At 38.1% G+C, this 27,617-nt stretch overlaps 1 protein-coding gene across 14 annotated transcripts in view; it reads left to right on the plus strand.

Moving 5' to 3' along the window:
* The window catches only part of nrxn3a (neurexin 3a), a 240,899-nt gene that overhangs the window by 154,920 nt on the left and 58,362 nt on the right, over nucleotides 1-27,617 (plus strand). For all 14 annotated transcript variants that reach the window (XR_008963687.1, XR_008963688.1, XR_008963689.1 and 11 more), the window contains one exon: nucleotides 21,302-21,483. Coding sequence is in view for 11 of the 14 variants with exons in the window: in XM_057344277.1 (XP_057200260.1) it covers nucleotides 21,302-21,483 (182 nt within the window). In the remaining 3 variants the exon portion in view is untranslated. The remainder of the gene's footprint in view (nucleotides 1-21,301; nucleotides 21,484-27,617) is intronic.

Below are 27,617 nucleotides of genomic sequence, written 5' to 3' on the forward strand. Positions count from 1 at the left end.
AAATCCTCCAAAATAAAAGCATTTTTACGAATGCTCTCTTTGTGTCCTACTCTACCGTGATACAAAATATATATTTTTAAATATAATTGGAATAATAATGGAATTTTTACACACAGTGTTTTTTTAACACATTATCAGTCAATTTGTGTTAAACGAAACACAAAATGGGTTGTCCTAAACTAGACACAGAGATGTGTTCAATTCGATTCTCACTTTTCCCTCAAAACAATGTGAATGTTAGTAGATAGACTATACAGCATTAAGCACCCAAATGCATGTAAATGTTGGGCGGCTTCCCACATGTGCACAGCCGAGCTCCTATCATGATCAGTATAGTGCAGGTCATTATTTCCCAGCCACCAGCACTGTTCTCAGATGCGTGTAAGCACTGGCAGAGGGGTGAATGAAATCTGTCGCAGGCGTCGGTCCGATAAGCTGCTCGTTAGGAAAATTAAAACAATCGACATCATCAAACTTTGCACATCTTTCAGACGGCCATGCTGTTTGTGTGTTTGTGAGAGAGTTTCTTCGAACGTGTGAAATGTTAATGGAACACCTCTCATTATGAAATGGTAATGGCTTTTTTTGCCTTTAAACAGGATTTCTTATTGTGAGCTCTACTGGCTTTTCTCTTCATATTGAAATTGCGATTTTGCTTAATGGATGTATTCACATGCATAAGTGTGACGCGACTTCTATGAGGGAATGTCTTTTCCATTTCCATAAATTACACGCAGAAGTTTGAGTATGGATGTAATTTTGCCTGACAGACAGCCACTCATGAGTTCCTCTGGTGCCGCGAAAGAGCGGAGCGACTTGAAATTGATTTTTCTTGTTTCTGTTACATTGAGAAGACTAGCAGAAATGCCACATCTTCTAAGTTAGATTTATGTGGAAAGATACTGCGGTTGTATTTAAACATAGGGTTCAAACAAAACAGAAATGATTACATGCAAATATATCTTGACAAAAGTGCGAACATTAATAATGCATTGTGTATTTTATTTACTAGTGCTGCCATGATAAAATGATAGAAACGGATTGAGAGAGAGCATTGAATGTCGTCTTGTGCTAAAGCTGTCATTTGTTCGTTTTGTTACCCAGCGAAACGACTTCTTAATGTATAACTGTCTGGTTTCATTTCTTCAAGGATAGTGCAGAATTCACTTTGCCTGCAACTCAATTCAGAATAACATGCAGGCTCAATTATAATGTGGTTTTGTCTTAATATGTATCACAACTGGGTGGGCATTCTGGGATTGTACACCTACCTATGAATATGTTATATTCTATTTTCCATAGCGAAGTGATGGATGTTACGCGGAAAGCGAACTGGTCTCCGGTCAAAACGTGTCTATGGGGATACCTGCGAAAGGTCACCTGAACTGAGTTTAGATCAGGATGTGGGTGACACGGAAATAAAGAGCATGTTCTGTAAAGAGCGAGAAGCGGGCGAGTCCTTCAGAATCTGAAGGAACAACGGTCCAAGGGTATTCTGGGTAAATGTTACGCATTTACAGAGGTCAGAGGAAGTGAGCTGGTGCAGAATTATGAGGGTAGGTGCAGGTTCGTGGGATTATCAGATTTAAATGGTATTCAATGACACAGACGTCCTGTCTTATAGAATGTTATCATATACTGTATAGTACAGTAGGGTCCACAGTTCTAAGAACACAAAAAATCTGGGATTCCTAATGTGATATAAAAAACATTGCATTTATAAGACAAATTTAAAGCTGCTGTCTGTAACATTTTTTAAACACTTAAACGTCTGTTTTTAAGCATATCAAAGTATTTAAGTACAAAACTGTTTGCAACAGGGATTATATATCGATTTTATATAGTGATTTATCATTTGAGCTGTCAGGTATGATTTAGAAGGAATTGGCAATTTTATGGCCAACTCTTTTCTCCTGCAGAACACAAAAGGTATTTTGAAGAATGTTGGTAACCGAACAACAGCTATTGACTTTCATTGGTTTTGTGTCCATACAATAGAAGTGAATAGGTTCCGCCATTGTTACCGATATTCTTCAAAATTTCTTTTGTGTTCTGCAGAAGAAAGTCATGCACGTTTGAAATGACAAAAGGGTGACTAAATGATTACAGAATTTTCATTTTTGAGTGAACTTTTACTTTAAGTAACCTGCAGTTTTATGTTTCAAACAGAGATGGCGATGTACAGTACAGGCAGAAGTTACGGACGGCAGCTTTAAGATTGTAAACCATTTTTGGGTCACTTATTAAATCTGACACTGACTATGTAAAGTACTGTTTATAGCGTAGGATGTCCTTGTTTCCACTGAAGCACACAATATGCTCTGGGTAACGTTCTCAAATCAAGCTGGGATGACATTGTTGAGTCCATGCCAGCCAGCTCGAGTGTTTTCATTAAAGCACAAGGCAACTTTTCTCTCAAATTGTTATGCTGATAGTATAATTTGCAATGAGGAAAAATATCTTCAATTATAAATGAGCAAAATAAAAATATTTGTATTAGTGCTCTTTGGACACCACTGTGTGTGGTTTAGTAATATATTCCGCAGCCTGCATGTGATACATCTTGGTAGCGGCTCGAAATGTTTCATGCAAACACTTGTAAACTCTCCATGTATAATGTATGAAGATATTGAAAATGTAGGATTTTCTGGTTCCATAACCTAGGAAATTGTTATAGTAGAAAGAGTACTGAACCTTGCATAAACTCAATCAGTTTCTGTATGGTCAGAGTGGAGGCTTCCTATGCTACTTGGTTCCGAACCCAAAATGGCGTATTGCATTTTTAAAGAGTACGAAATTAGTCTGCTTCTCAAACTGTATAAGGTTGCATCGGTCGCTCGGGGCTTTGACATGCATCACAAAACTACAAAAAATAATACGGCACCAGAAATAAATAGGTAGGCTAGCACGTTTAACTACGAAACACACAGTTCTAGGTACGTTTTTGCATAATAGCTTTCATTGCTGTAGGGAGCCGTGAATTGCTTCACATTTCTCACCTTGACATGGCTTCAGTTGTGCAGCACAGGGAATGCGGAGCGAGTCTTGGGGGCGGGTGGCGGGTGGCTTTGTGGAGGGGGGGGCACGTCTCTCATTCCTACACTGACAAATTAAAAAGGTTACATTAGATTTTTATCATCAAAAAGAATTAAGTTCTGTAAATGGAAGCGTAAAGTCCCTCCTGGGCTTTTTTTCGGAACTATTTTAATCAGCGCTGGGCTCTGGAACAAGGCCTCTGATGAAACGGGCCGGCGCAGAGACGCTGAGTGACGGGGGACAGGTCTCGGTCTCTCTCATTCGCTCTCTCTTTTATGAAGTACATATGCTATACGAATACATTGAGAAAGACATTTTTAGTGATAAAACTTGGTGAATAGGCTTTTTTTATTTGGAAATGCTGTTATCCAGCTGAACCGTTATGATGGTATTGGGTTAGGGTTATTGAATTAATATTGAAAGTTACAGAAATAGGCGAATTCTTCTAGGGACAGCATGATGTGCAAAACAATCCTCAATCAACCAACAAACTATAAAAGGATTGCCGGCCGATATCTTTGTAGCATTTGCACGCGGAGTTAAACAAATAGACTTTGTATAAATACATGAAAGGACTTGCAGACACTTCATCAATGTCATAATTGTGAACATTACCACCGAACCCGCTGCATAATTTCCCCTAATGCGACAATATTGCCAGCCATCGTGAGTTATCAGCATATTGATACATCAGCCACTATTGAGTATTATTCTGAGCACAAGCAGCAGACAATTTCAGTTTTCTCATTTACATGATCGCCCTCACTTTAATAACTCCGAGCGGGTATTAATGTAGCTGTCAGGTAAATCTCTGGCCCTCTATCCTAGCCAGTTGCACATGGGAAATGATGCACTCCATAAGAAATAAAGCCCTTATTAAGAGTGGAAGAAGACGAGAGCTCAACCAAGCGCTGGGGACTTTCATTAAAGTAGAGCAGAATATTATGAGAGATGCAGGTTCAAATGCATAAGTCTGCTGCGCGCTGCCTTTAATGTCTGCCGAAATGTTCCTTCTTATGCATAAACTTTTGGCCCATCCGTTTTATAATTATGCATTTTCTGCTTGGCTTTTAATTGGCTTGGAACCTCTTGACCAGCTCTGTAATAAATAAAACGTTTACACGATGAGGCGCAAAGTATAAAAGCATTTATTTACTGTAAAGGAGAAATTAAGTTTATGTGGAGTTCAAACCAATTTAGCTCATTATAAGGTCTACAGAAGCTAAATTAGAGTCAGGGTTAAACTGAACACTTTTTTTAAATGTTACTGTGTCTATCAGTTCTATCATGCCCTCTCCACATGAACACGGGTATTTTCAAAACCGCAGTTTTTTCTATGCGGTTTGGTTGTTCGTTCACACGCAAACGCAGTACTCGGTCACTGAAAATGAACTTGTCGTGATTCTGCCTCATCATGTCATGTCTTTCTTGGTCTTGTGGCAGGGTCATGGCAGAGCCTCATGTTTTGTGTGGGGAGAGACATATTATTGTTGTCTTGACATAATATGCGCTCTCCGGTCTTGTCTTTGGCCCCGCCCCCTCGTTTCCTCGTTTAGCTTCCCGCCTGTGTCTCATTACCCTCACCTGCCCATTGTTATCTCCCTTGTTAGTTCCCCTTTAAAATGCCCTCGTGACTATTGTCCTGTGCTCGTTCGTTTTGCATTGTTACCTTGCTTGTTCATCGTGCCATGCGTTTGTCTGGCCTTGCCTTGCCTTGCAAGACGTTGTGTCATTGTGTTTGTATTTAGTTTATTTTTTGCCCCCTCGTGGGAAGTGTTTTGTTTTGAATTCTTATTTTGTTACCGTGTTTCCCCATCGTGGGTTTATATTTTTATTCATTAATTAAAGTCTTGTCTGTTAACACCTTAACCGCTGCCTGCATCTGGGTTCTTCCCTGCCACACTCCTGACAGAACTTTTAGAAGTCGATAGAATTTTTTTTAGAAACTCCGGTTTCAGTGTTGTCGTGTAGATGGTGAAACAGAGATTTGCCGTATGACGTTTGAATGCGTGCCGCTATCTCCTTTGTTTGACGTCAGATTCCAGGCTTCTGACTGGCCAACGCGGCTTTATGGTTAGGGTTATATCGCCACCTGTTGGTTTGGCATGCTTTTGACAGCCCTTTATTGCGTGTTTTTGCGTTTTCGTGTGGACGCGAGGAAAAACTCATGTACGTGTGGACTAGGCCTAAAAATGTACCAAAAACAATATCCTCATATTTGCTACTGTGTAAATTAGTATATATCTACTACAGATGGGTGGTGGTAAATAATAGAAATCATTAAATTGTTATGATGTTAATATTTAAATGAACCTTTTTCAGATATATAGCGATTTCATTTAATCATTTAACTGACGGTGCTCCTATATGAAATTGAAAATGTATTATTGAAATATTTATTAACTTACATGTTAAACTCTGAAAGGCCGGCCAGTACCACTCTGGGATCTGCTCTATGTATTGTGCTATTGATCTTGATAATTCACTAGACTACTTACGTGCAAACTTTTCATGTAATAGAGAGCTTTCATTTCATTTTAAGTGAAAAGAAAATAACTGTGCGGAGCTGTGGAATATTATTACATCCATTCATACACTGTCATAGAAATGGTCTTTAAATGATTTCATGCCACTCCATAGGTTTCTTTAAGTACACCTTGCAGTGAAAATAGTCTTTGAAATAGAAAAAAACAACAACTTTATACCTTTATACCTTACCTATAAAACACATTTCCACCATGAATGATATGCTGACAAATGATCAGTTTTGAAATAGATTTTAAACGACATGAACATGTGTTGCGCTGAAAAACTAATATAAGTTCTTGGGAATATGACCCGGTATGCAGTCTGATACATTTTCCTGCATTTTCACTCAAAAACACCGAACTAACATGTGAAATTAGAAAATTGAAAAATCTCCAGAGAACACCAGTGCTGCGTTTTGAGATACCTAAAGGATATTAAAAAGACCCACGTGATTCAGCTCATGCAAGGTTTCTGTTTTTAGCGCAGGTAATGGAGTCTGTGAACATAACTTCAGTGTGAAAATTGTTTTCACCTCTGTGTTGAGATTGTTTCAATGCATAGCATTACATCTGTGCTTTTGCAAGTGTTGATGTGGCATGTAAATTTTTCCTGACACAGTACTAAAATGCAAAAAAATCTAAAAATGTGTTGGTAACACTTTTAAATAAGGTTGTATTTGTTAACAATATTAAATGCATTAGTTAATATGAACTAACAATGAGCCATAGCCTATAGTTTTTCGGTACGCATTAATGCTTTTTTATGTTAGTTCATGTCAATACAATTATTCATGTTAGTTCATTTTGCATTAACTAATTCTTATATGTAAAGCATTAGATTTTAAATGTATACAGAAATTTACACAAACTAAGATTAATAAATGCTGTAGATTATTGTTCATCGTTAGTTTATGTTAGCTGTTTAACTACAGTAATTGTTAACAAATACAACCTTATTATAAAGTTTGTAGGTTTTTATTTGAATGAAAATGAATCAGTGCAAGACTGGGTTGATTTATGAGTTTATTTATTGATTTTTTTTCACACTTCTTGCAGTTATGTTTAGCGATGCTAGTGGCACGGATGTTACACACTTCACCTTTTACATCACATTTGAAACCAATGTTATTATAAGGCATATTAAAGCATTTCCCAGCTCGGTTCTACACATGTATCATCATTAACAGGTCTACTCTAGAGACCTAATATATTTCACAGTTTGGCCTTTAATGAAGGGCACTGAAGATGAATAAATGTGCCTCAAATATCTTTCCTTCACAGTATATCTATTTCCTTTGCACTAAGCCCTTCTTTTCTCATGTGTAATGTACCACACACCTAGTGATTAATCCGTGAGTTGCATCAGTGCGATGGAGAACATGCTCACTGTCGCCCACCTATCACAGCACAGGCCACATCCCAGCGCTCGGATGCCGTGTTCGAGCACCTGAGTGAAGCAGACACGGCCAACCAGGTGTAAAATCAGCAAGGCCACCACCTGAATGCATGGTGACAGCTCTTCATGCTTGGGAGCCTTCCTCTATCCAACGTTCGACCCACACTAGCACCATTCCTCTCCAGTCACCCCCCTCAGCTCTTCACTCTGTGCTTCTTCCATTTATCTCCATCCTGCAGGTCACACATGCACAGCGGACACTAATGAGTCTGTCCCGCTGTCCCTGTCACCCGCCCTGATTGATTGATTTATTAACTTTACAGAAAAGATTCACGGCCAGGCCCGCAGATGCCGTTCAGATGCGTTGAGGGGTTGATGTAAGTGTGTTTTCGTGTTGGGACAAATTGGACATTTTGTTTTATCCTTGCCGAAATCTTAGAAAACTAGGAGAAGCATGTGAGATTACTAGTGACTGTTTTTTCATGTCAAGATTTTGATTTCATTTTATAGCTGTCTAGGATAAATTATTAATTTTCTTCCTTAAAAAGCCCTTTAAATTTGCTCATTTTTAGGAAATGGAAAAGCGCTGTACTTTTCGAATGATTAAAAACTGTGCTTTGTCGATGTTGACGAGCACTTTTTAATTTTTTTAAAAGTCATTATTTATTCATCTGCATTCTGTAGGACACACAAAAAAAGATATTTCGAAGTGTTTGGTTACCAGCATTCTTCAAATGATCTTTGTGTTCTGCAAAAGTCATACAGGTATGACTTCTTTGGTATTTTATTTGTAAAAGTTGAATTTGTGCAAAAAAAGTGTTGGTGTCCTATTACTTTTGTAAAAGTTGGCAGTCATGTCCCTCGCCTCCCCTGCGACTTCTACATTCTTGCTCCCCGGGTTCTTTATGTCCTGACTGCTTTGTACCGACGGTAAAAACTAAAAGCTCAGCTAAAACTGCTTTATTTTTCATCCTGCAATGTGTACATTTAAATACAATCGTGTCAGCCGTCCACCCACGGGAAGAGACTGTCTCCTGTTCTTTCAAGGTATCGGTTTGTTTGCGGGGCGCACGTCAAGCTCTCTGTAAGTGTGTGTATATGTGTTTGGTTGAAAAATAGGTGCCCTGAAGAAAGTGCTGTGTTTGGGTAGACTGCAGCCGTCGTCGTAAGCTGCCAAGCCTTCGGCTATGTAATGTTTCATCCCATTCTTCTAAGTGCGTCTTCAAAGGAAGTCGGGTTTAGCAGCTTGCAGGGAGGGAGAAAGGAGTGAGAAAAAATAATGCGCTGATCGAAATGAAAAAGAGCGCGCGCGTGCACGCATAGGTGCTCACATCTTTCTGCAGCTGCTGGCATCGGAACGCCGAAACCATTGTTGCTTCGAAAGAGAGACGGAACAACAAAGCGCGTGCTATCAGGAGCTTCCACGTTCTGCCTTCTCTGGCCTGCTCTCTGCCTCGCTCTGAGGCAGCTAATGCGATAAGAGGCACGTGCTGACGCGCGTGGCTAGCGGGTAGAGAGAAAGAAACAAAGGAAGAAAGTGTGGAAGATGGAAAGGCCACCGTTAGAACTGAGCGTTTTCTCTTTTTGAGCTCAAACTGCTTGACGGCGCTTCGGGAGTCCAGGGTGCTTTGTAGTTCCTGTATTAAACTGCACTGCGGATACCTGCAACACTGATGATAACCGGGGCTTTGAGCTTTATTTTGATGCTTTTTGGAGATCTGTGGAGGCTTTGTTTCTTTTTGAGCTTTTATTTATTTCGTCTTGGAAATCCCACCAAGTTTGTTTGCTTGCACTTGTAGTCTCAGAGCATGTTCGTACACGCTGTTGCTATCTGGAATCCGTGGGGTCTCTCTTGATCCATATCTTCAGACATCAGCTCAGTTTGTTTGTGTGGTTCTGTCAGATATAAGGCCGCAAAGACTGGACTTGATTATCAAGTGTGAACGCTCGTGGGGCGAACCGAACCATGAATCATGTATGTTGGCCAAGTTCTGCCAGACTCTGCAACAGGCTCTGGAGAGCTTATTTAAGATATTCTCTTATGTACAAGATGTCCAAGATAAAGATCATAAAACCTTAAGGACACTGTGTGTGGTGTGCTTGTCTTAAGTGGAGCGGTGATAGAGTGTCAATGTGATGCGTGAAAGCTGGTTTACCAGCCTGGTCAGGCTAGTCTAGTTTGTTGGATTTTTGGCACTTGTTTACCCCAAATAAACCAGCAAAAATCAGTTTGAGAGACCAGTAAACCAGTTAAGAAGGGTTTACTCATTTCTAAGCACGGCACCAAACCGTTGATAACAATAACTGTTATGGGGATAGTTCACCTGAGAAATATCACACTGGTTTTGTGTCCATACAATAGAAGTCAATGAGGGCCAGTGTTGTTTGGTTTACGTTTTTCTTTTTTCTTAAAAAGTCTCATTTGTAATGAACAAAGCTGTGGCATACATTGTGATTAAAGATTGCATGTAAAACCATAGAAACGCTGGCCTTCATGGCTGTAATAATGTCGCAACTAACTTGAAAGCATGATTTTAGTCTAAAACGTTATTGTGAATTTAAAGCTCATTGTCGTTCTTTTCACTGCAAGCCTGTAGCTATGGAACTGCGTTCCTAGGGGACATCAAAGCATTTATCGCCAACTTTAGATCGTTTATCCCCAAGCAAAGGTCCTGCTGAGTGTATGTTTTTGGTTTAATTGGACATCTACAGCAATTTAAAAGCAACTATGCAGAAAGACATCTTTGGATGTGGATGTGGTCTGTTCCAAACTTCACACTCAAACCACAAAGTTCTGGGCACAGTTAAAGTTTGTGTGTTTGGACCAAAGTTAAGGAAGGAAAGAGGACATATGGATACAGAGAGAGAGAGAGAGAGAGAGAGAGAGAGAGAGAGAGAGAGATGTTTAATTAGAGTCATAAATAGTGAATGTGAGGTGAAGCACATACCCTCACTGAGACCGGAGAGACTTCACCTGATCGTAAAGTTCGGGAACTTCTCTCATGATAACTATATCGTGTTCCCACCACCGTGTACAGTGAAGAGGTTGTTGTCATGACAACAAGGTGGCAACACTTATTCAGTAGACCAGGGAGGGAGAGTAACAAGAATTTATTGGACATTAAGGAGGAAGGCTTTGGAGAATATAACCATTAGGCGCCAGCAATATGTGTCACAGTGTACAAAACGACACATAAGAGGATGAGACAGCCAAACATATACCCCTTATGCTGTATTAAGTTATTTATGTTTTTGCAAATCCAATATACTTCACATAAACAAGACCAGCATGAAAATTTTATGTTGGCTTGATGTATATAGTTTCTTTTTCTACGCCAAAGAGAAAATAAATAAATAAACGATTTTTAACCTATTACCAAGGCTGGCTTAATGCCACTTCCTAAAGTGTAGAGCAAATTGGATAATTTGTCATAATATAACCTTACGAAATCTTAGAGAGTGTGACTCTAAACACAAAGGTAGAAGTAATGGCCAATTATCCCAGTGAGCAGTCAGTGTCAGACAGCTGGGGAACACAGAAAGCGGTAACTGTGAGGGTACGAGATCTGGGCTGTGGCTTTAATTCTTTCTATTGTTTTGTGTGGACTTTGTGACCACTTTGTTTTAAAATGAAAAATGAAAAGTTTCAATGGAAACCCGTCAAGCTATTTTCCACGCAAACGTATATTGCTTCTCCAATTAGTTTCCCACTTTAACTTCATTTCATTAGATTTGGGGTTTTTTCCCCTTTTGGTCATAAATATGCATTTTTGGCTAACACACTTGGAACATTTTAATCTTTCTGAATAATTGTGGTGTGGGGTGAGCAAATACACAGACGGCGGGTGTGATGTCAGGCCTCGGACAGGTGTTTTTTTAAAGCTGACATCTCTTGTAAAGCCGATTTCATTTAACTTGAATTTTTAAGGCAGCTTTTGAACTAAAGTTTTGAACATTTTTACAGTATTTTTTTTTTGAGATGTCACTTTTTGATTTTAATCTTACAAACAATCCTTGAAAATCACCTGATCAAACTAGAAAATCCTTTCATTTTGTAAAATAACATATCAGCAAATCACTGCATTTAAAGCCAGATCATCAGCTGATGATGCACTTTTGTCCTCTCTTTTTGTAGCAAACACTCTTCGAGATTATTCACAGGAGACGGGCACATTCTGCTTTAAAGCCTGCCATGAAATACAACCTGACATGAACTTGGCAGAAATGTTCACAGTCATCTGTGCTGTTAGTGATGTCATCATTCAGGAGAAAAAAGCCAGTCTCACTTCATGCTAGCAATGCTACGTAGCTTAGAATTGTGTGACTTGATTTGGCTGCCCACAGGACATTTTCACAATAGATGTTGCCGCTGCATGTGTTTGAAGAATGGAAGTCATGCATAAAGCCGCTGTTTAGTCACCTTACAAATGTGTTTTCTAATCTCCTGCTGATGGTGATAGAGAATCAATTTGCTCTGTGTTATAATGGTTATCCTTCATGGTTTGGGTTTACATTCTTCTTCTAAAAAAAACATAAGCAAACATACAGATTTTTTTCCACATGCATGATTGTTAAAACATTTGATGACAGCTGAAATGCCAAATGTTGTCTTCATTATTTTCTGTAAAATATCAGGGCAATGTGCCCTATGATGTGGCAAGCACCAAGCGATTGGCCCAGTTCCTGAACAGTGTTTATTTAGTCTGACAAAAGACCCTTAATCTCCCAAAAGCAAATGTCTGATTTTCAGTGATGAAGAGGAATGAGGGATTTAGACTATTTTTTTCTTTCTGAAAGCTTCAGTTTTTTTGATGTACTATAAAATGAAAGGACATATGTGTTAGCAGTTATGAGTGCAAATTTAATTCTCTTGACCATTTAAGACATAATGACATTTTGCTTATGTTAGAAGGTAAACAAGACGTGGCGGCTCGATTAATTGTTTTCTAATTTCTGTCATTGTCCCCGGTGTTCATGATTTGCATTTTTATTCATTTTTGTTGTGCGGATTTTATATTTGTATGGGTTTTTGGTTGGCAGTCTCGCTCTTGAGTACTGGTCCTCACAGTAATGATTACCTCTATTGAATTTTGCTCTCTTGGGAAAGACAAGACCGCCAAGCAATGTGGCCTCAGCAACCCCACTTCATGATTGAATGAAAAAGACTTCTCTTGAGTAGATAAATATGCTCTGCATAACTTTTGGTGCGGTGAATGGAAAATTGCTGAGTTTTTTTTTTACGTCTGACATCTTCCAATCCTAGCCATGCCAGTTTAGCATATTCCCTCTTTTTGGAGCCACAATGTGCTGCGATATCTTTGATATTATGCTGCCGCTAAATCTGCTCCTCCTTTCTTCAAAAGTCTTCTTTCTCAATTGCTAAAGCGCTTACGGAAACTTTCGTAGAAGAAAAGCCAGTATCCTACTCCAAAATGAAGGAATATGAATGTTATTCGTGTGGTTTCTCACATGCCTCGCGGGCAGAAATGGGTTTATTTTAACCCACAGATCTTCTTTGGGTTTCGCGCTGTGATAGTGTAAGCATAACTCCTCATTTGCTAGTTAAATTAAAAAACCAAATCGGAATGGAAAGAACTTGTTGAATTGATGGAGTGCACAACGTTTGTCTCGATACCTTTTGTCATTTTGTACGAAGTGAGAAGACTACAGCGACCAGCTACTGACAATGCTCTTGGAACTGAATTTGAATCTTTCAGCCGACAGGACTCCCACCTGCTCTCTTTTCTAATCGTTCCCTTATCTAAGCAGCTCAGAACCAATTGCTGAGCTGATAGACTTTAAATCTCCAGGCGCTCCCTGCAAAGAGCAGTTCTGTACTGTTGACTTTGGAGATCATTCTACCACAGTGTCTGACTGCTTAAAATACTCTATTTCAGGTATCACATCCTTGTGTGTGTGTGTCTGCGGTGTCGCAAGCAGTTTTCGCATGTGCACAGCATCTTGCTGAAAAGAAGTACCAGAGATGTGTGTGATCAAATGTGTGCTTCTGAATGATTTCATCTTACATTCAAATATGGGCGAACCGGGTACCGCAGCGTTATTTCCATTTCACTCTTACAGAATATCAATAGAGCAGGTGCGGCCGAATCTCATATTCAGTGAAGGCATTTCATTTTCACTTACATTATGATCATATAGATGATCGTGCGACAGGTCTTTGAACTTCTGTCTTTCTCAAGGATTTTTTTTACGCACAGGCCCTTGCATGCTGACACGTTGAGGCACAGTTCTTTTGTCTGTCTCGCTTCGGTGTGGGTAATGGCCTTTTTATTCCAGTTTTAATACTGCCGTCTCCACTGAGAGACATGCGGCGGATAAACTTTTCAACATGTGTGCTTTTGCTCTTTAAAGGGAGAATTTTATATTAACTTACCATCGTGTTGTTCCAGACGAATACTTTGTTGTTTACGGTAGAACAGTTTTAATGTTAATGTGTACAAAAATTATATAGGTTTAGAAAGGCATTAGGGTAAGTAAATAACAGAACTTTTTAATTGACTTTTTAAAGATGATATATACTGTATATATATATATATATATATATATATAAAAGCAAAATAAATAAAATAAAAAATATATATTGTTAGCTGTCTGTCAAGCTATGTTTGAAGAAAAATAAAATTGTTGTTGCAGCTGAGCTTTAAAGCTTTGTTTAAATAAACATTTGTTCACAATAGAAATTTTTTTTGTTAACAGAACATTAACATGCAAAACTAGAACATTTAGCTATATTTTCTGGACTGGGATGAGTATGGCAGGATCTTAATTTTGCTTTCAGTGACCCATTGTTGGTTGATTTGGATGCTTGTTTTGAACCAATGTGCTGATGGAAGATCTAACCACGACCCATTATAATATTTCTATAAGAGCAAGTCAGGTTTTTATTTTTTTTATCTGTTAGTATTTGATATAATAAATAATGCCATGTATCTGATCAAGATGTCCAGAATCGCTGGTATAAAAGTAGGTCCGCAAGAATGAAGATCTGGTGGTATATTTAACTGTGGACATGGGGCATTCTTTTATCCCTGTGTGCACCAAACCTATCTTGTGTTATTGCTGCCAAAAGAACTATTTTTCATTTCATATGGCCGTAGACCCCATCCCTGGTTGAAGTTCCAGTATGGAAGATTAATATGGTGGAGTTTATTTTTGCATGAGAGCAGAAGATTTGTTTCTTATTTTCATTTTATTTTTCTGAAACTAAAATTCAATTAATTTCTGCAATTCTCCATCTGTGATCTTTGAAAAGTATTTGGCCACTCAAAATATTCTCTTTGCTGTGCATTAAGACAATATAGACACACATTCTCTTTCAGGCAGATTTGCAACATCTCCAGTCCATTAAAACTACTTAATTATTGCCCTGATGTTGGAAATGGGAATTTTTATTGTTTCAACCATTTTATTTTAAATCCACTTTATATTTTGTGTAGCTCAACAATCTTTTGCTGCACATCAGAACTATTTTCTTTGGTTTTATCCATTGTGATGAATGATTAAGGTGGTTTGTGCTTTGTGTTACTTAATATTATTCTCATTTGAAACAAGAAGTCATGACTGGACAACATCATGTTTATAGTCAACTTGATGTGCTCAGAAAATTTAAATATTAATGGGAATATACTTGGGAGATAGTTTACTCATGAGAATGTCTAGGGGTGCCAATAATTGTCACCACGGTGTATTAGAGAAAAACATTTTTTTCACAATGTGATATTCTCTCCACTTCAAATTGTTTTTGAAATGTTGGAATTTTGTAGATGTTTTAAATAAAAGATCAAAACAAGAAACAATGCAGATTTATTTTTTACAACCTTCATATTTACCAAGGGTGCCAATAATAGTGGAGGGAACTGTATTTCTGTCATTCGTTTGTACAACAGGAATTCACTTGCAAGCTTGTCAGCAGGGGATGCAGAATGGCCCCCCTCAGCCCCTTTCACTTCTACTGACTTTTCAAACTTGATGGTGGAAAACAGGCTTTTCAAATCCTCTTTTCTTTTTCTCTTTTTGCCACTCCTTGATCCTCCCGCTCTACTGCTTGGACCAGGCTTGTTTACTGCAGATATTTGGTGAAGTTAGACTTCTTCCTCCATTTCTCCAACAAAACTGTCCTTAAATCTTGGATCGAGTAATGTTGCAGTGTTAAGGACAGTTTTGATTGGTCTGCTTTTATATATTGCTGTGAGTCAGTTTTTATTTTTTTATTTTATTTCACATGAAAGTGAACCCTTCACTGTCAGAGAGAAAAGTAGTTTCCATTTGAGGGGCAACACAGAAGACAACGTGGGGTCCTTTTCCAATTAATGCACCTGTAAAGCTGCTTAGTGGGCCTAGGACATCTCTAATGATGTCTAATGTTGCCACATCAGAGTCTCTAGCATCAGAGTCCACTTCTTCCGATTTTCAGCCAAAACAGCACAGACAGCTTGTTGCTGAATACAAAAACTGACCACCATCTCAAAGGAGAAGTTCCACCATGTAGGCTCATCATGAACAAGCTTTTGCACAGGTTTCTGAATCCACTTCTCTCAAATGTATATATTGGCACCTGATTTGATAATTGATAAATTATTCTTAAATTAACACTTTTTTATATTTTACTTTCTTAGTTTAGCAGCCAATACAGATAGCAAACTACTTCTGAGTGACACTGATTTTATTATTTTAAATTTTAATCTACCTAAAAAACAACAACAATAATGTACTTAGTTGATCTTAGACCTTTACTTTTACTACACAAGTAAGGTGATGCAATGAGTCAAGACATTCAGTATACTTTCTAGTGTGAAGGCTAATAATTATAAATTTAGATAATTTCCACGAAGTTCCAGATTCACAGTTTTTCAATATTTATGTTTATTATTCATCCTTATTCCTTACTAAAAATGTAGTTTATTTACTGTTACGTTTTTCCTTAATTTCTTTCATACGGCATGTGTATTTAAAATTATATAGTTAGCACAAATTAAGATATAATAGTANATTTCCATCGACATACACAGCGGGTCCCCTTGCAAGGAATTCGCCATGTTGTTTCTACAGAATCCCTAAACGGACAAACTGAGAGCGTGTTTCGTAAATACTTTATCTCCTTTGGCAAAGAAGCAAAAACGTGATGATATCTTTGTCCTCTGTCAGCCTCCATATTGCTTCGAAAGGGAGGGGTGAAGTGAGCTGCTGGTTGCAATTCACGGCTTCACCACTACATGCTGCTAAATTTCATACACTGGACCTTTAAACCAAGTTCACACATCATCACATCTACCACAGTTTCAAATACTAGTGCACGATGCAATGACATGCCATTAAAATGTCCTCTTCAAGTTTAGACAACTAGGCCAAAGACTCTGAGGAAAGTCCTGACATTTTTGAGCCGTCAGTGGCTGCTTTTACCCACGTTCCCGTACCACTAGCGATCGGATCCTAGGCATGAATAATGCCTACACCTGGGTCAGAAAAGTCATAATTCTTCAGACTCGTATCCTCAGCAGAGCCTGCTGGAAAATGCTGTGACCTATCCAAGTTAAATATAACTCTTTCCAGGGAATAACAGCATGGGCCATTGATGAATGAATTCTTCTAATATCATGCATTATACAAGGCAGAAGGTAAATGCAAAATCTTCACCTGGAAAAGTGAAAGGGCGATAATTCTTCTGGATTTGACATGAGTGAATACTGAGACACGCACAACGCTGGCTTAGCAAACAAAAGAACTGTTGGGTAAACTGCATTTCATGGGACTATTTGTTTTGGACAACAGTTTGGACAGGAGGATCATGGGTAGACAGCCATTCTGTTGATTTTTCATCATGTCGAGCCCCGCTTTCAAACCTCTGCCGACAAATGGCTGCTTGTGCGGTCGGAAGGGGGACAGCTGGCAGAACTGCCCTCCGCTCAAGGGGCCTGTCAAGTGGAACATCTGGCCCTGGAGCGGATCATGCACTCGCACAATATATCGCTTCCCTCCATCTCTGGCAGATGCGCTGCCACTCACTGTCCCTTTACAGTTCTTATTTTCAATTTCAGCCTTCTGAGTCATCGATGTCGGGGTGTCAGGCATTAGCATGCAATGTACAGTATATGCAAGATGTAGCCGCCAGATACGATTCATGGAAGGATGCTTGGCGATGCATTCACCATTAAAGGTACATTTCGTCTCCAAATGAGGACTGGGCATTTCAATCTCTAAAACTATTACAAAAAAAACCACCATAAAAGGTATCAATATGACTATATTCCTCAAGTTGTATTGACCAATTTTCACCTTATGCGTTAAATACAAAAGAAAAAAGTCACAGGGTTCGGAATGACACAGATCACATTCTTCACAACTATAAGTAACCCTAATAAATATATCCATATGGTGTCCAAAACTACTATGTTTCTTTTTCTTGTGCAAACCTCATTTGCACTTACTTGCATCTGCGTTTGAATGAAAATCTGAAAATGATTTCAAGGTAATGCATTTAATATCATAACCAGAGGCATGAATTCTGTTGGTATTGCATTTTTACTCGGAAAGCACTTAAAGGTTATTACCATTTATTTGAGTGACGTGGAGGTGCTCCAGACTTGCGCTGTTATGTCAGACATAATGACTGCGAGGCTTTTAAAACAATTAAGAAGCATAAACGCGCAGTTCCTTTCAGAATTTTGATGAGCGTACCGATGTTTCCGTAATGCGTCTCAGATTAAGATGTAAAAAGGAAATGAAGCAGAACATTACGGTAAAGAGGAAGTGGTGTCAACGGTTTACTCAAAAGTAGCGCCTGCCTGCAGAATGGAAGATGTTCTCTTAATAAATTAGCTGCCAGCTTCAAACAACCCGGCTAATGTGAATCTTAACCTGATAAGCATTCAAATGAGGACAGCACGTCGCAAACAGAAAAAAGAAGAAGAAAGGGCTTATTGAGACACATACGATATATGTCTCAAAGCCTCAGGAGGCTGTTTTAGGATTTCAGGCACTAATGGTTGCCTTGGTTAAAATTTTCCATTAAGAAAAAGGCGGTATCTATTTGCGTTTGACTTTGTCTTCAAATGGAGGGTTTTCTACCATTAATGGACAGTCTTCCACTAACCTAGAATACACAGGTGAATGGTGAGTCATCGATAGCAAAACCTCATCCAATCAAATTCCTTTGACCCTTTTATCCTATTTACTGACATTGCAATACGCTAAGTATCATTGCCTCTATAGCTATAAATATGCTATTTACAAACCTTTTAAGGTATCAAGGAAAGCCAAAAACGTCTGAAAAAGCAAGACATATAACAGTGCTGTGCATTACTCACAAGGTTCTGATAACTGATCTCATCCCGGTTTTGATAGCATGATTATAGTAAAAAAATTAGTGGCATAAAAAATATACTAAACTTAACTAAACTATAATGAAACAAAATAAAATAAAAAATATAAAAAAGCAAAATAAATAAAATAAAAAATATTATATATATAATATTTTTTATTGTATTTATTTTGCTTTTTTATATTTTTTATTTTATTTTGTTTCATTATAGTTTAGTTAAGTTTAGTATATTTTTTATGCCACTAATTTTTTTACTATAATCATGCTATCAAAACCGGGATGAGATCAGTTATCAGAACCTTGTGAGTAATGCACAGCACTGTTATATGTCTTGCTTTTTCAGACGTTTTTGGCTTTCCTTGATACCTTAAAAGGTTTGTAAATAGCATATTTATAGCTATAGAGGCAATGATACTTAGCGTATTGCAATGTCAGTAAATAGGATAAAAGGGTCAAAGGAATTTGATTGGATGAGGTTTTGCTATCGATGACTCACCATTCACCTGTGTATTCTAGGTTAGTGGAAGACTGTCCATTAATGGTAGAAAACCCTCCATTTGAAGACAAAGTCAAACTCAAATAGATACCGCCTTTTTCTTAATGGAAAATTTTAACCAAGGCAACCATTAGTGCCTGAAATCCTAAAACAGCCTCCTGAGGCTTTGAGACATATATCGTATGTGTCTCAATAAGCCCTTTCTTCTTCTTTTTTCTGTTTGCGACGTGCTGTCCTCATTTGAATGCTTATCAGGTTAAGATTCACATTAGCCGGGTTGTTTGAAGCTGGCAGCTAATTTATTAAGAGAACATCTTCCATTCTGCAGGCAGGCGCTACTTTTGAGTAAACCGTTGACACCACTTCCTCTTTACCGTAATGTTCTGCTTCATTTCCTTTTTACATCTTAATCTGAGACGCATTACGGAAACATCGGTACGCTCATCAAAATTCTGAAAGGAACTGCGCGTTTATGCTTCTTAATTGTTTTAAAAGCCTCGCAGTCATTATGTCTGACATAACAGCGCAAGTCTGGAGCACCTCCACGTCACTCAAATAAATGGTAATAACCTTTAAGTGCTTTCCGAGTAAAAATGCAATACCAACAGAATTCATGCCTCTGGTTATGATATTAAATGCATTACCTTGAAATCATTTTCAGATTTTCATTCAAACGCAGATGCAAGTAAGTGCAAATGAGGTTTGCACAAGAAAAAGAAACATAGTAGTTTTGGACACCATATGGATATATTTATTAGGGTTACTTATAGTTGTGAAGAATGTGATCTGTGTCATTCCGAACCCTGTGACTTTTTTCTTTTGTATTTAACGCATAAGGTGAAAATTGGTCAATACAACTTGAGGAATATAGTCATATTGATACCTTTTATGGTGGTTTTTTTTGTAATAGTTTTAGAGATTGAAATGCCCAGTCCTCATTTGGAGACGAAATGTACCTTTAATGGTGAATGCATCGCCAAGCATCCTTCCATGAATCGTATCTGGCGGCTACATCTTGCATATACTGTACATTGCATGCTAATGCCTGACACCCCGACATCGATGACTCAGAAGGCTGAAATTGAAAATAAGAACTGTAAAGGGACAGTGAGTGGCAGCGCATCTGCCAGAGATGGAGGGAAGCGATATATTGTGCGAGTGCATGATCCGCTCCAGGGCCAGATGTTCCACTTGACAGGCCCCTTGAGCGGAGGGCAGTTCTGCCAGCTGTCCCCCTTCCGACCGCACAAGCAGCCATTTGTCGGCAGAGGTTTGAAAGCGGGGCTCGACATGATGAAAAATCAACAGAATGGCTGTCTACCCATGATCCTCCTGTCCAAACTGTTGTCCAAAACAAATAGTCCCATGAAATGCAGTTTACCCAACAGTTCTTTTGTTTGCTAAGCCAGCGTTGTGCGTGTCTCAGTATTCACTCATGTCAAATCCAGAAGAATTATCGCCCTTTCACTTTTCCAGGTGAAGATTTTGCATTTACCTTCTGCCTTGTATAATGCATGATATTAGAAGAATTCATTCATCAATGGCCCATGCTGTTATTCCCTGGAAAGAGTTATATTTAACTTGGATAGGTCACAGCATTTTCCAGCAGGCTCTGCTGAGGATACGAGTCTGAAGAATTATGACTTTTCTGACCCAGGTGTAGGCATTATTCATGCCTAGGATCCGATCGCTAGTGGTACGGGAACGTGGGTAAAAGCAGCCACTGACGGCTCAAAAATGTCAGGACTTTCCTCAGAGTCTTTGGCCTAGTTGTCTAAACTTGAAGAGGACATTTTAATGGCATGTCATTGCATCGTGCACTAGTATTTGAAACTGTGGTAGATGTGATGATGTGTGAACTTGGTTTAAAGGTCCAGTGTATGAAATTTAGCAGCATGTAGTGGTGAAGCCGTGAATTGCAACCAGCAGCTCACTTCACCCCTCCCTTTCGAAGCAATATGGAGGCTGACAGAGGACAAAGATATCATCACGTTTTTGCTTCTTTGCCTAAGGAGATAAAGTATTTACGAAACACGCTCTCAGTTTGTCCGTTTAGGGATTCTGTAGAAACAACATGGCGAATTCCTTGCAAGGGGACCCGCTGTGTATGTCGATGGAAATAGCTCATTCTAAAGTTATAAAAACAAAATGTTTCAATATGTAAGATCTTTATATACCTCTGAAGACATAGTCATGTGTATTATATTGCATTTCTTTAATTCAGGTTTTGTCATTTTTCTTTCAGCAATGTTGTGTTCTAGTAAGCAACGCAGCACTTTTCTTTGGCATTTTCAGTTACATTTAAGTGAATTGTAAAATATATTTTATTCTTAAGTCCTGTTTTATGGTTATGGGACATGCTACAAATTCCTCTTTTATATCTGTAGAGAGGTCCTATAATTTGTTTACAGTGTTCTTGTGATACTATAGTTCCTCACACTTTAAATAGGTTCAGAGTCAAGCACTCAGTCCTACAAATTCTTTATTTTCTTTATTCTCTTTTACAGCCGGAACAACGTACATCTTTGGAAAAGGAGGGGGCCTCATTACCTTTAACTGGCCGGCCAACGAGCGCCCGAGCACTCGTACAGACAGGCTGACTTTGGGCTTCAGCACCTCCATCAAGGATGGTGTCCTCATCCGCATTGACAGCGCCCCAGGCCTGGGAGACTACCTCATGCTCCACATTGTAAGTCTGCTAAGAAATCTAATTCACTTTCTTGTTCGGCCCGGGTGACTGCACAACATCTCTTGTTTAGAAATTATGCTCAAGTAAAACAACAAAAAAGGTAACAATTTAATGCTGCAATCGATAATTTTAGCATTTCTTTCCTAATCTCTGTTTAAAACAAAATTGCAGGTTACTTATGTAGTTATGTGGATTAATGTAAAATGACGTCAACTAGGGCTGTCATGATTATGAAATTTGGCTGACAATTAATTGTCTAATAAATCATTGCGATTATGACGATTAATTGTCTGTTTTAGAGCTTTGACTTTTAATTCTCATACATTTTTTATTCAGCTTTGAAACGACCATATTGTTCTGAATATGAAGACTATGTTCTTTTTCTTGGAAATACATAGGAAAAAATGGGGTCATCATACTTAAGGTTTAGGCTTTTACCTGTCAATAATACAATAGCCAAATACTTGTAAATTAAGTCAATTGATCAGGAGTGAATTGAAGCCACCATTAAAATGCTATCAGTCATAGAAAAGCTTCCAGTCTGTTTTTTTCTCACTTGCAAGACTGCAATAAAAGTTTACTTCTATTTCAATGAGATTTTGGTAGACTGGTTTTCGCACTGAAATAATATTAAATTGTACTGCAGGTTATTTTTGTGGTATATGCTTTAGTTTATTTTTAAGTGATTGTGTTGTGGTGGTACATTTGACAAGTATTACCATGCTTTAGTTACAATATATACACTAAAATATGCAATATGCAGATGCACTACAGCTCCCCCTAGTGTCTTCTATAGAGATGTGCAATAATTGCGATGATCTGAAACCATCGCGATGAGGTCAAACAATCGCGATGAGACGATTATTGTGACAGCCCTAACGTCAACTCAAATTGTAAATCATTATTATAAGCTCACCGTTACGCATCGCAGTAGGTTCAATTTTGAAGACTGACTCTTGTTTATTTTTAACTAAAAAGTTATGATCTGCAGCTTTAAGTATATAAACAAACCTTCAACGTGCTGAATTCCATGCAAAAGATCAAGGCCCAGTCTTTTGTCTATTCTTGGAGTAATCCCTCCAGCACCTTCTGTGAACTTATTATTTTGTACAGTGTGATAAAAATGTGCAGAGTTTAGTTTTTAGGTTTAATTAGAGCACAAACTCACACACTGAACATATGCTCGCAGTAGAGTTGTTAACACGTGTTTTATATTCTTTGCATTTTGTGCGTTATAGAACTTCTGTGAGGAAACACCTTCGGGGGGTTTTCTATCACAAATCTTTCGTTTTTTTCACACGTCTTTATAAATAATCAATTCAAGAATAATGACGCTTCTCGCAGAGCTCCGTGCTGGATGTCAGCCTCACTGTTCCATTTATCTTTGTATTTTAAAGTGTAAGTTCCAATGAGACGTTTGTCGCTTCACTGTAACATTATAAAAAAAATCCTTTGACCATAACAATGGTGAATTGCATTAAAATTGGCATAATTTTGCAGAGCTGCACAATGTTCTTTGCTATTTAACCACGACGAGAGCGTCAATTTGACTGGATGTGTTCGTAACGTAAAAACAATCTGCACTCATGTAACAGTTGGTTTGGAAATTAACCTGCTTTTCTGAAAAAATAGGTTTTTAGCTCATAAATTAACATCTGTACTATCGGGCCAACGTAGGTGTAGATGTAAATGCTTTTTTTCATCTTTTGCACATCTAATGTCATTTCAAACCTGTATGACTTTCTTTCTTCTGCAGAACACAAAAGAAGATATTTTGAAGTTGGTAACCGAACAACGGTGGTACCCATTGACTTCTATTGTACGGACACAAAACCAATGCAAGTCAATGGGTACCGCCGTTGTTCGGTTACCAACTTCAAAATATCTTCTTTTGTGTTCTGCAGAAAATAGAAAGTCATAGAGGTTTGAAATGACAAGAATTTCCATTTTGGGGTGAACTATCACTTTAACAGGGAGTTGCATCAGATCTTCTTTTATGCACATTTTGTAAGGGATGTGAAATAGCTAAACTTATAAATTTGAATGGGCTACTTACCTTGCAATGCAGAGTCTTTCATGTCAATAGAAAAATGTCCAATTATATTTTTTAATACATTTCTGGTTTATAAATAATATAAATACACTTTTTTACTGTTCATATATTTGAACTCTCCTGTATATTACTGTACAATAAAAGCGAATGTCAACACAGGAAAGATAATGCGAAAAGGTTGTGCATAAACAAGTGACCTTGGAGTTTAATGGGGGACCGGTTTCCCTTTTGATCAGAATAGGGAACATTTCTCTTGCTATCTGCATCTGTCCACTTGTTTTATTGTGGCCTGTGATGGAGGTCCACAGGGACTCTTGTGGCTCTGGAATGGGCAGTATAACTAAGGGCATTTCACTAAACCCTCACCCTCCCGCCTACCCTTTATGGCACACATACACGCTCACCCCATTATAGCAGCGTAGCGCTGATGGAAATGAGCCTCCTCTGCCAAATGAACTAAATCTAGAGCACAACTCCAGTGTAAAGGGAATTAAGCTGCCCTTTTTTTACGATCCCTCTCAAAACTTACATAACTAGTGATTGGGAGTTGCCTTTGAGGAACACGCACCGGTCTGGTCTAATCTTTGCATTGGGAACAGTATAAAGTGCTGATTATGAATTACTCCCCCTATTAGATTGGCCCATTTTTATATTTAAATCACTAGGGTTTAATCTTTGTAACCTTAAACCTTTCACAGTGAATTATTTTAAAGCTCTTATGTGTTTACGTTCACCTTTCGGATAATAGTGATGGAGGGCAGAGGGTGACGTCAGATTAGGAATGCTTCCCCTGACCCTGTTCCTTTGCACTGATAATGAGAGCTATTTTCGGCAATAAATTTCTCTCGCACTTCAGAACTTGAAGTGGCTGGTGACTCTGTAGAATACTTTGTTAGACAGTTTCCGACAACAGCTGAAATGTCAGTGCCGTTCACCTTCAAACATGCCACCTCTGAAATGGCAACCTCAGTGATGGAGTCTGCTAATCAAACACTTGGCCTTGTTCACTGTAATCTTAAAACAAACCGTAAAATGTAGAAGAGACAGATTGGGGTTGAAGACTAATATGTCTGAATATTTAGACGATAAAGATGATTGACATCTTTTAAGGTGATATAATTTGATATAAGGGTGGAATTTATATAAAGTCGCATGGTTTAAATACTTTATATCGTCGCTGACCTTCCGAAACCTCGGATGTCCCAATTTGCTGTTTTTCAGAAAATAGAAAAAACTGTAATGTTAAGTACTGTGTTGTACTGAGTTGACAAGCCCATTTATTATTCTTTTTATTGGTTAGATATTTGTAAAACCCAGTGAAAAACATAAAGGGTGAACAATAATAATGATTTATGGCAAAAAATAAAAATCACGAAAATATGGAAATTTCTGAAGGACTGCAGCGATATAATATTGTACAATACAGTATATCGCTGCTGTCCTTCTTAAACCTTGTATCTCCATATTTTGTGATTTTTTTTGTTGTTGCCATAAATCATTATTATTAGTCACACTAATGTTTGTCACTGGGTTTTGCAAATGTAATATGTAATGTAAGTATGTAATAATTTACAGTACAGTGTTTTTTCCATTTCCTGAAAAGCAGCGATACAAGGTTTCTGAAGGACAGCAGCAATATGCTAAAATTTAAATGACTTTTTTTCAGTGGACAAAAAATGACAAAGCTGTATGAATGATTAGTCATCTTTCATCTAGAATAATTCTTGGGCTGAACAACATGTGAACTGTGCATCGCCGACATTAACTTCCATCTGATAGAGCAGTCTGGCATCTCCACACACGGTGTTTCAAAGCAGGGAACATCTGTCCTGTGTACATTTTGTCATCTCTCACTCTTGAAGTCATCTGATGTTCCATCGGTTTGAAGGAGTGAAGATACAGAAGTGCCATCCGCTTCTCCCCATGTATTTTGTAAATTATAAAACTTACGGCCGCGACGCATCCCCCTTGTTGAGTGCTACAGCGGGTGTGATCATTCCCTGAAAACTGCCCTTCTTGTACCTTAATGGAATCAAATTGTGAATGTAAGTTAGCATAGATATCAGAAAATTTAACTGAGCAGAACGTTTTGTGGGAGATAACAGAGCAAAAAAGTTTTAAAAATGTATCAAATGAAACATACAGAGGATCATTGAGATCACTTTCACAGTGATATTTTTTACAGCTGATGAGCAATGAAACATTGACAGCTAATTAAATCCACATGAATTATAGTTATCATTCTTGATGCCTTAATATGGCAAACATTTATAAACATGTTCGAAATAACTTTTTGTTTTTTTGGATGAACCATGCACAATAAGAAGTGTGTATTAAGAAAGTAAACAGGATAAATTCTGGTTTTAAGTCTAACTTCTGTCAACACTTAGCCTAATCAACATGCAACATGCACAAATGTTTTTTGCATTTATTTGTGTATGTTAAATAGTCGCTGATTCTCCACTCCTAGCAGAAAACCATTCAGACCGGCATGCTTGCCATCTGTTGACCACGGTACGCTCACATGGGAAAATGGATGCACTTTTGTAAGTCGCTCTGGATAAGAGCATCTGCTAAATGTCTTTGTTTTGGTTTCTTGGAGAGAGAGAAGTAAGAGGCAAGAAGAGATACTCATGAAAATCCTCCTGCTGTTCTGGCTGATTATAACGTCTCTTTATCTCTTATCTGTTTCTTGATGACCAAAATCAAAGAGTTTATAGACCACTTCAGAAGACATGAGCAATGCTGGTCCAGAAAAACGTCCTGTTTTAGAATTTTAACACTGCACAAACGTTATACCAACAAAATACAACCAACAGAACATTTATACCCGAATCAAAATTCAACAAATATCTTGAGATTTAATTATATATGTAAGATTTTTAAACCAGAAGTGCTGTTTGAGCAGGGTTTACATATAGCCAAGTGGTCTATAGTCCACCTTAGCAGTGCACTTAGGGCATTCATACTTGTAGTTCGGTTCGTTTGGTTCTTTTGGTCCGGACCAAAAAAAAATTTGTTCTGGCACTGGCATTTTAAAAGCGAACCTAAATATTTCGAACCTAACAGCTTACGTGTAAAGTCGCAACGTGATTGGACAGCTGTCAAGCAGACTGCTGAAAAGATGGGTCTCGGTCCACTTTCAAACGAACTCTGGTGGGGTTCAATTGAAATATGAATGCAACACGGACCAAAGGCATCGAACCGAACCAAAACCAGGAAGTGATAACAATATACGACCCAAAAATCAAGTGATTTGGTAATATATAAGGAGTGTTTATTAGATATGTGCTTGCTCATGTAACTGAGGAATTCTTGGCGTCGATTTGACTGCTTTAAACACTTAATGAGGTCTTCGCGAGTTACCGGCTTGCTAAAAATAACCTCATATGTGCAGGCATACATTGAGCATGTATAACCCATGCAGCACTATGCACACAGCATTGTTTTGGATGTCTGGTAAGATCCATTTTAAAATATAAATCATAAAAGCAGTCCAATCACGTTGCGACTTTGCACGTAAGCTGTTAGGTTCGATATATTTAGGTTCGCTGTTAAAATGCCAGTCTGAACGCTAAGCGAATCAGGACTAAATACATTTTTTTCTTATGTGGTCCGGACCAAAATAACCAAAATAACCGAACTAGAAATATGAACACACCCTTAAATTCTAGTGTTCCCAAACATTTAAATATTTTTAATATGACTATTTAAATATACTATTTTGACTATACTCTTTGACTGGTGAAACAGACCAAAAAGCAACCAACTAGTAAGTAGCAAATCTTGACTTGTGATGTCACTAAATCCCAATGGCTGTTTAACAAAGATCCCCTCAAAGTGAAACAATAGATGTGGTCATAAAATGCTTTTATGTTGTCTTCAGGACTTAAACACTTATTGGAGAAAGTTTCAAATGAAGAAAGTTAAATGCAATTTGAATTCACTCCCCCCAACCCAAACGGCAGCGTCTGCACAGTATTACGTATTGGTTGTAAGAATGTTGGGTACTCATTAACAGCAAATGGCTTCCCTTTCTCCAGCTGCAAAGCTGGATATAAGGGTATAATTAGGATAAAAA

This window comes from Triplophysa rosa, linkage group LG10, assembly GCF_024868665.1.
Source record: "Triplophysa rosa linkage group LG10, Trosa_1v2, whole genome shotgun sequence".
NCBI classification, from domain to species: domain Eukaryota; kingdom Metazoa; phylum Chordata; class Actinopteri; order Cypriniformes; family Nemacheilidae; genus Triplophysa; species Triplophysa rosa.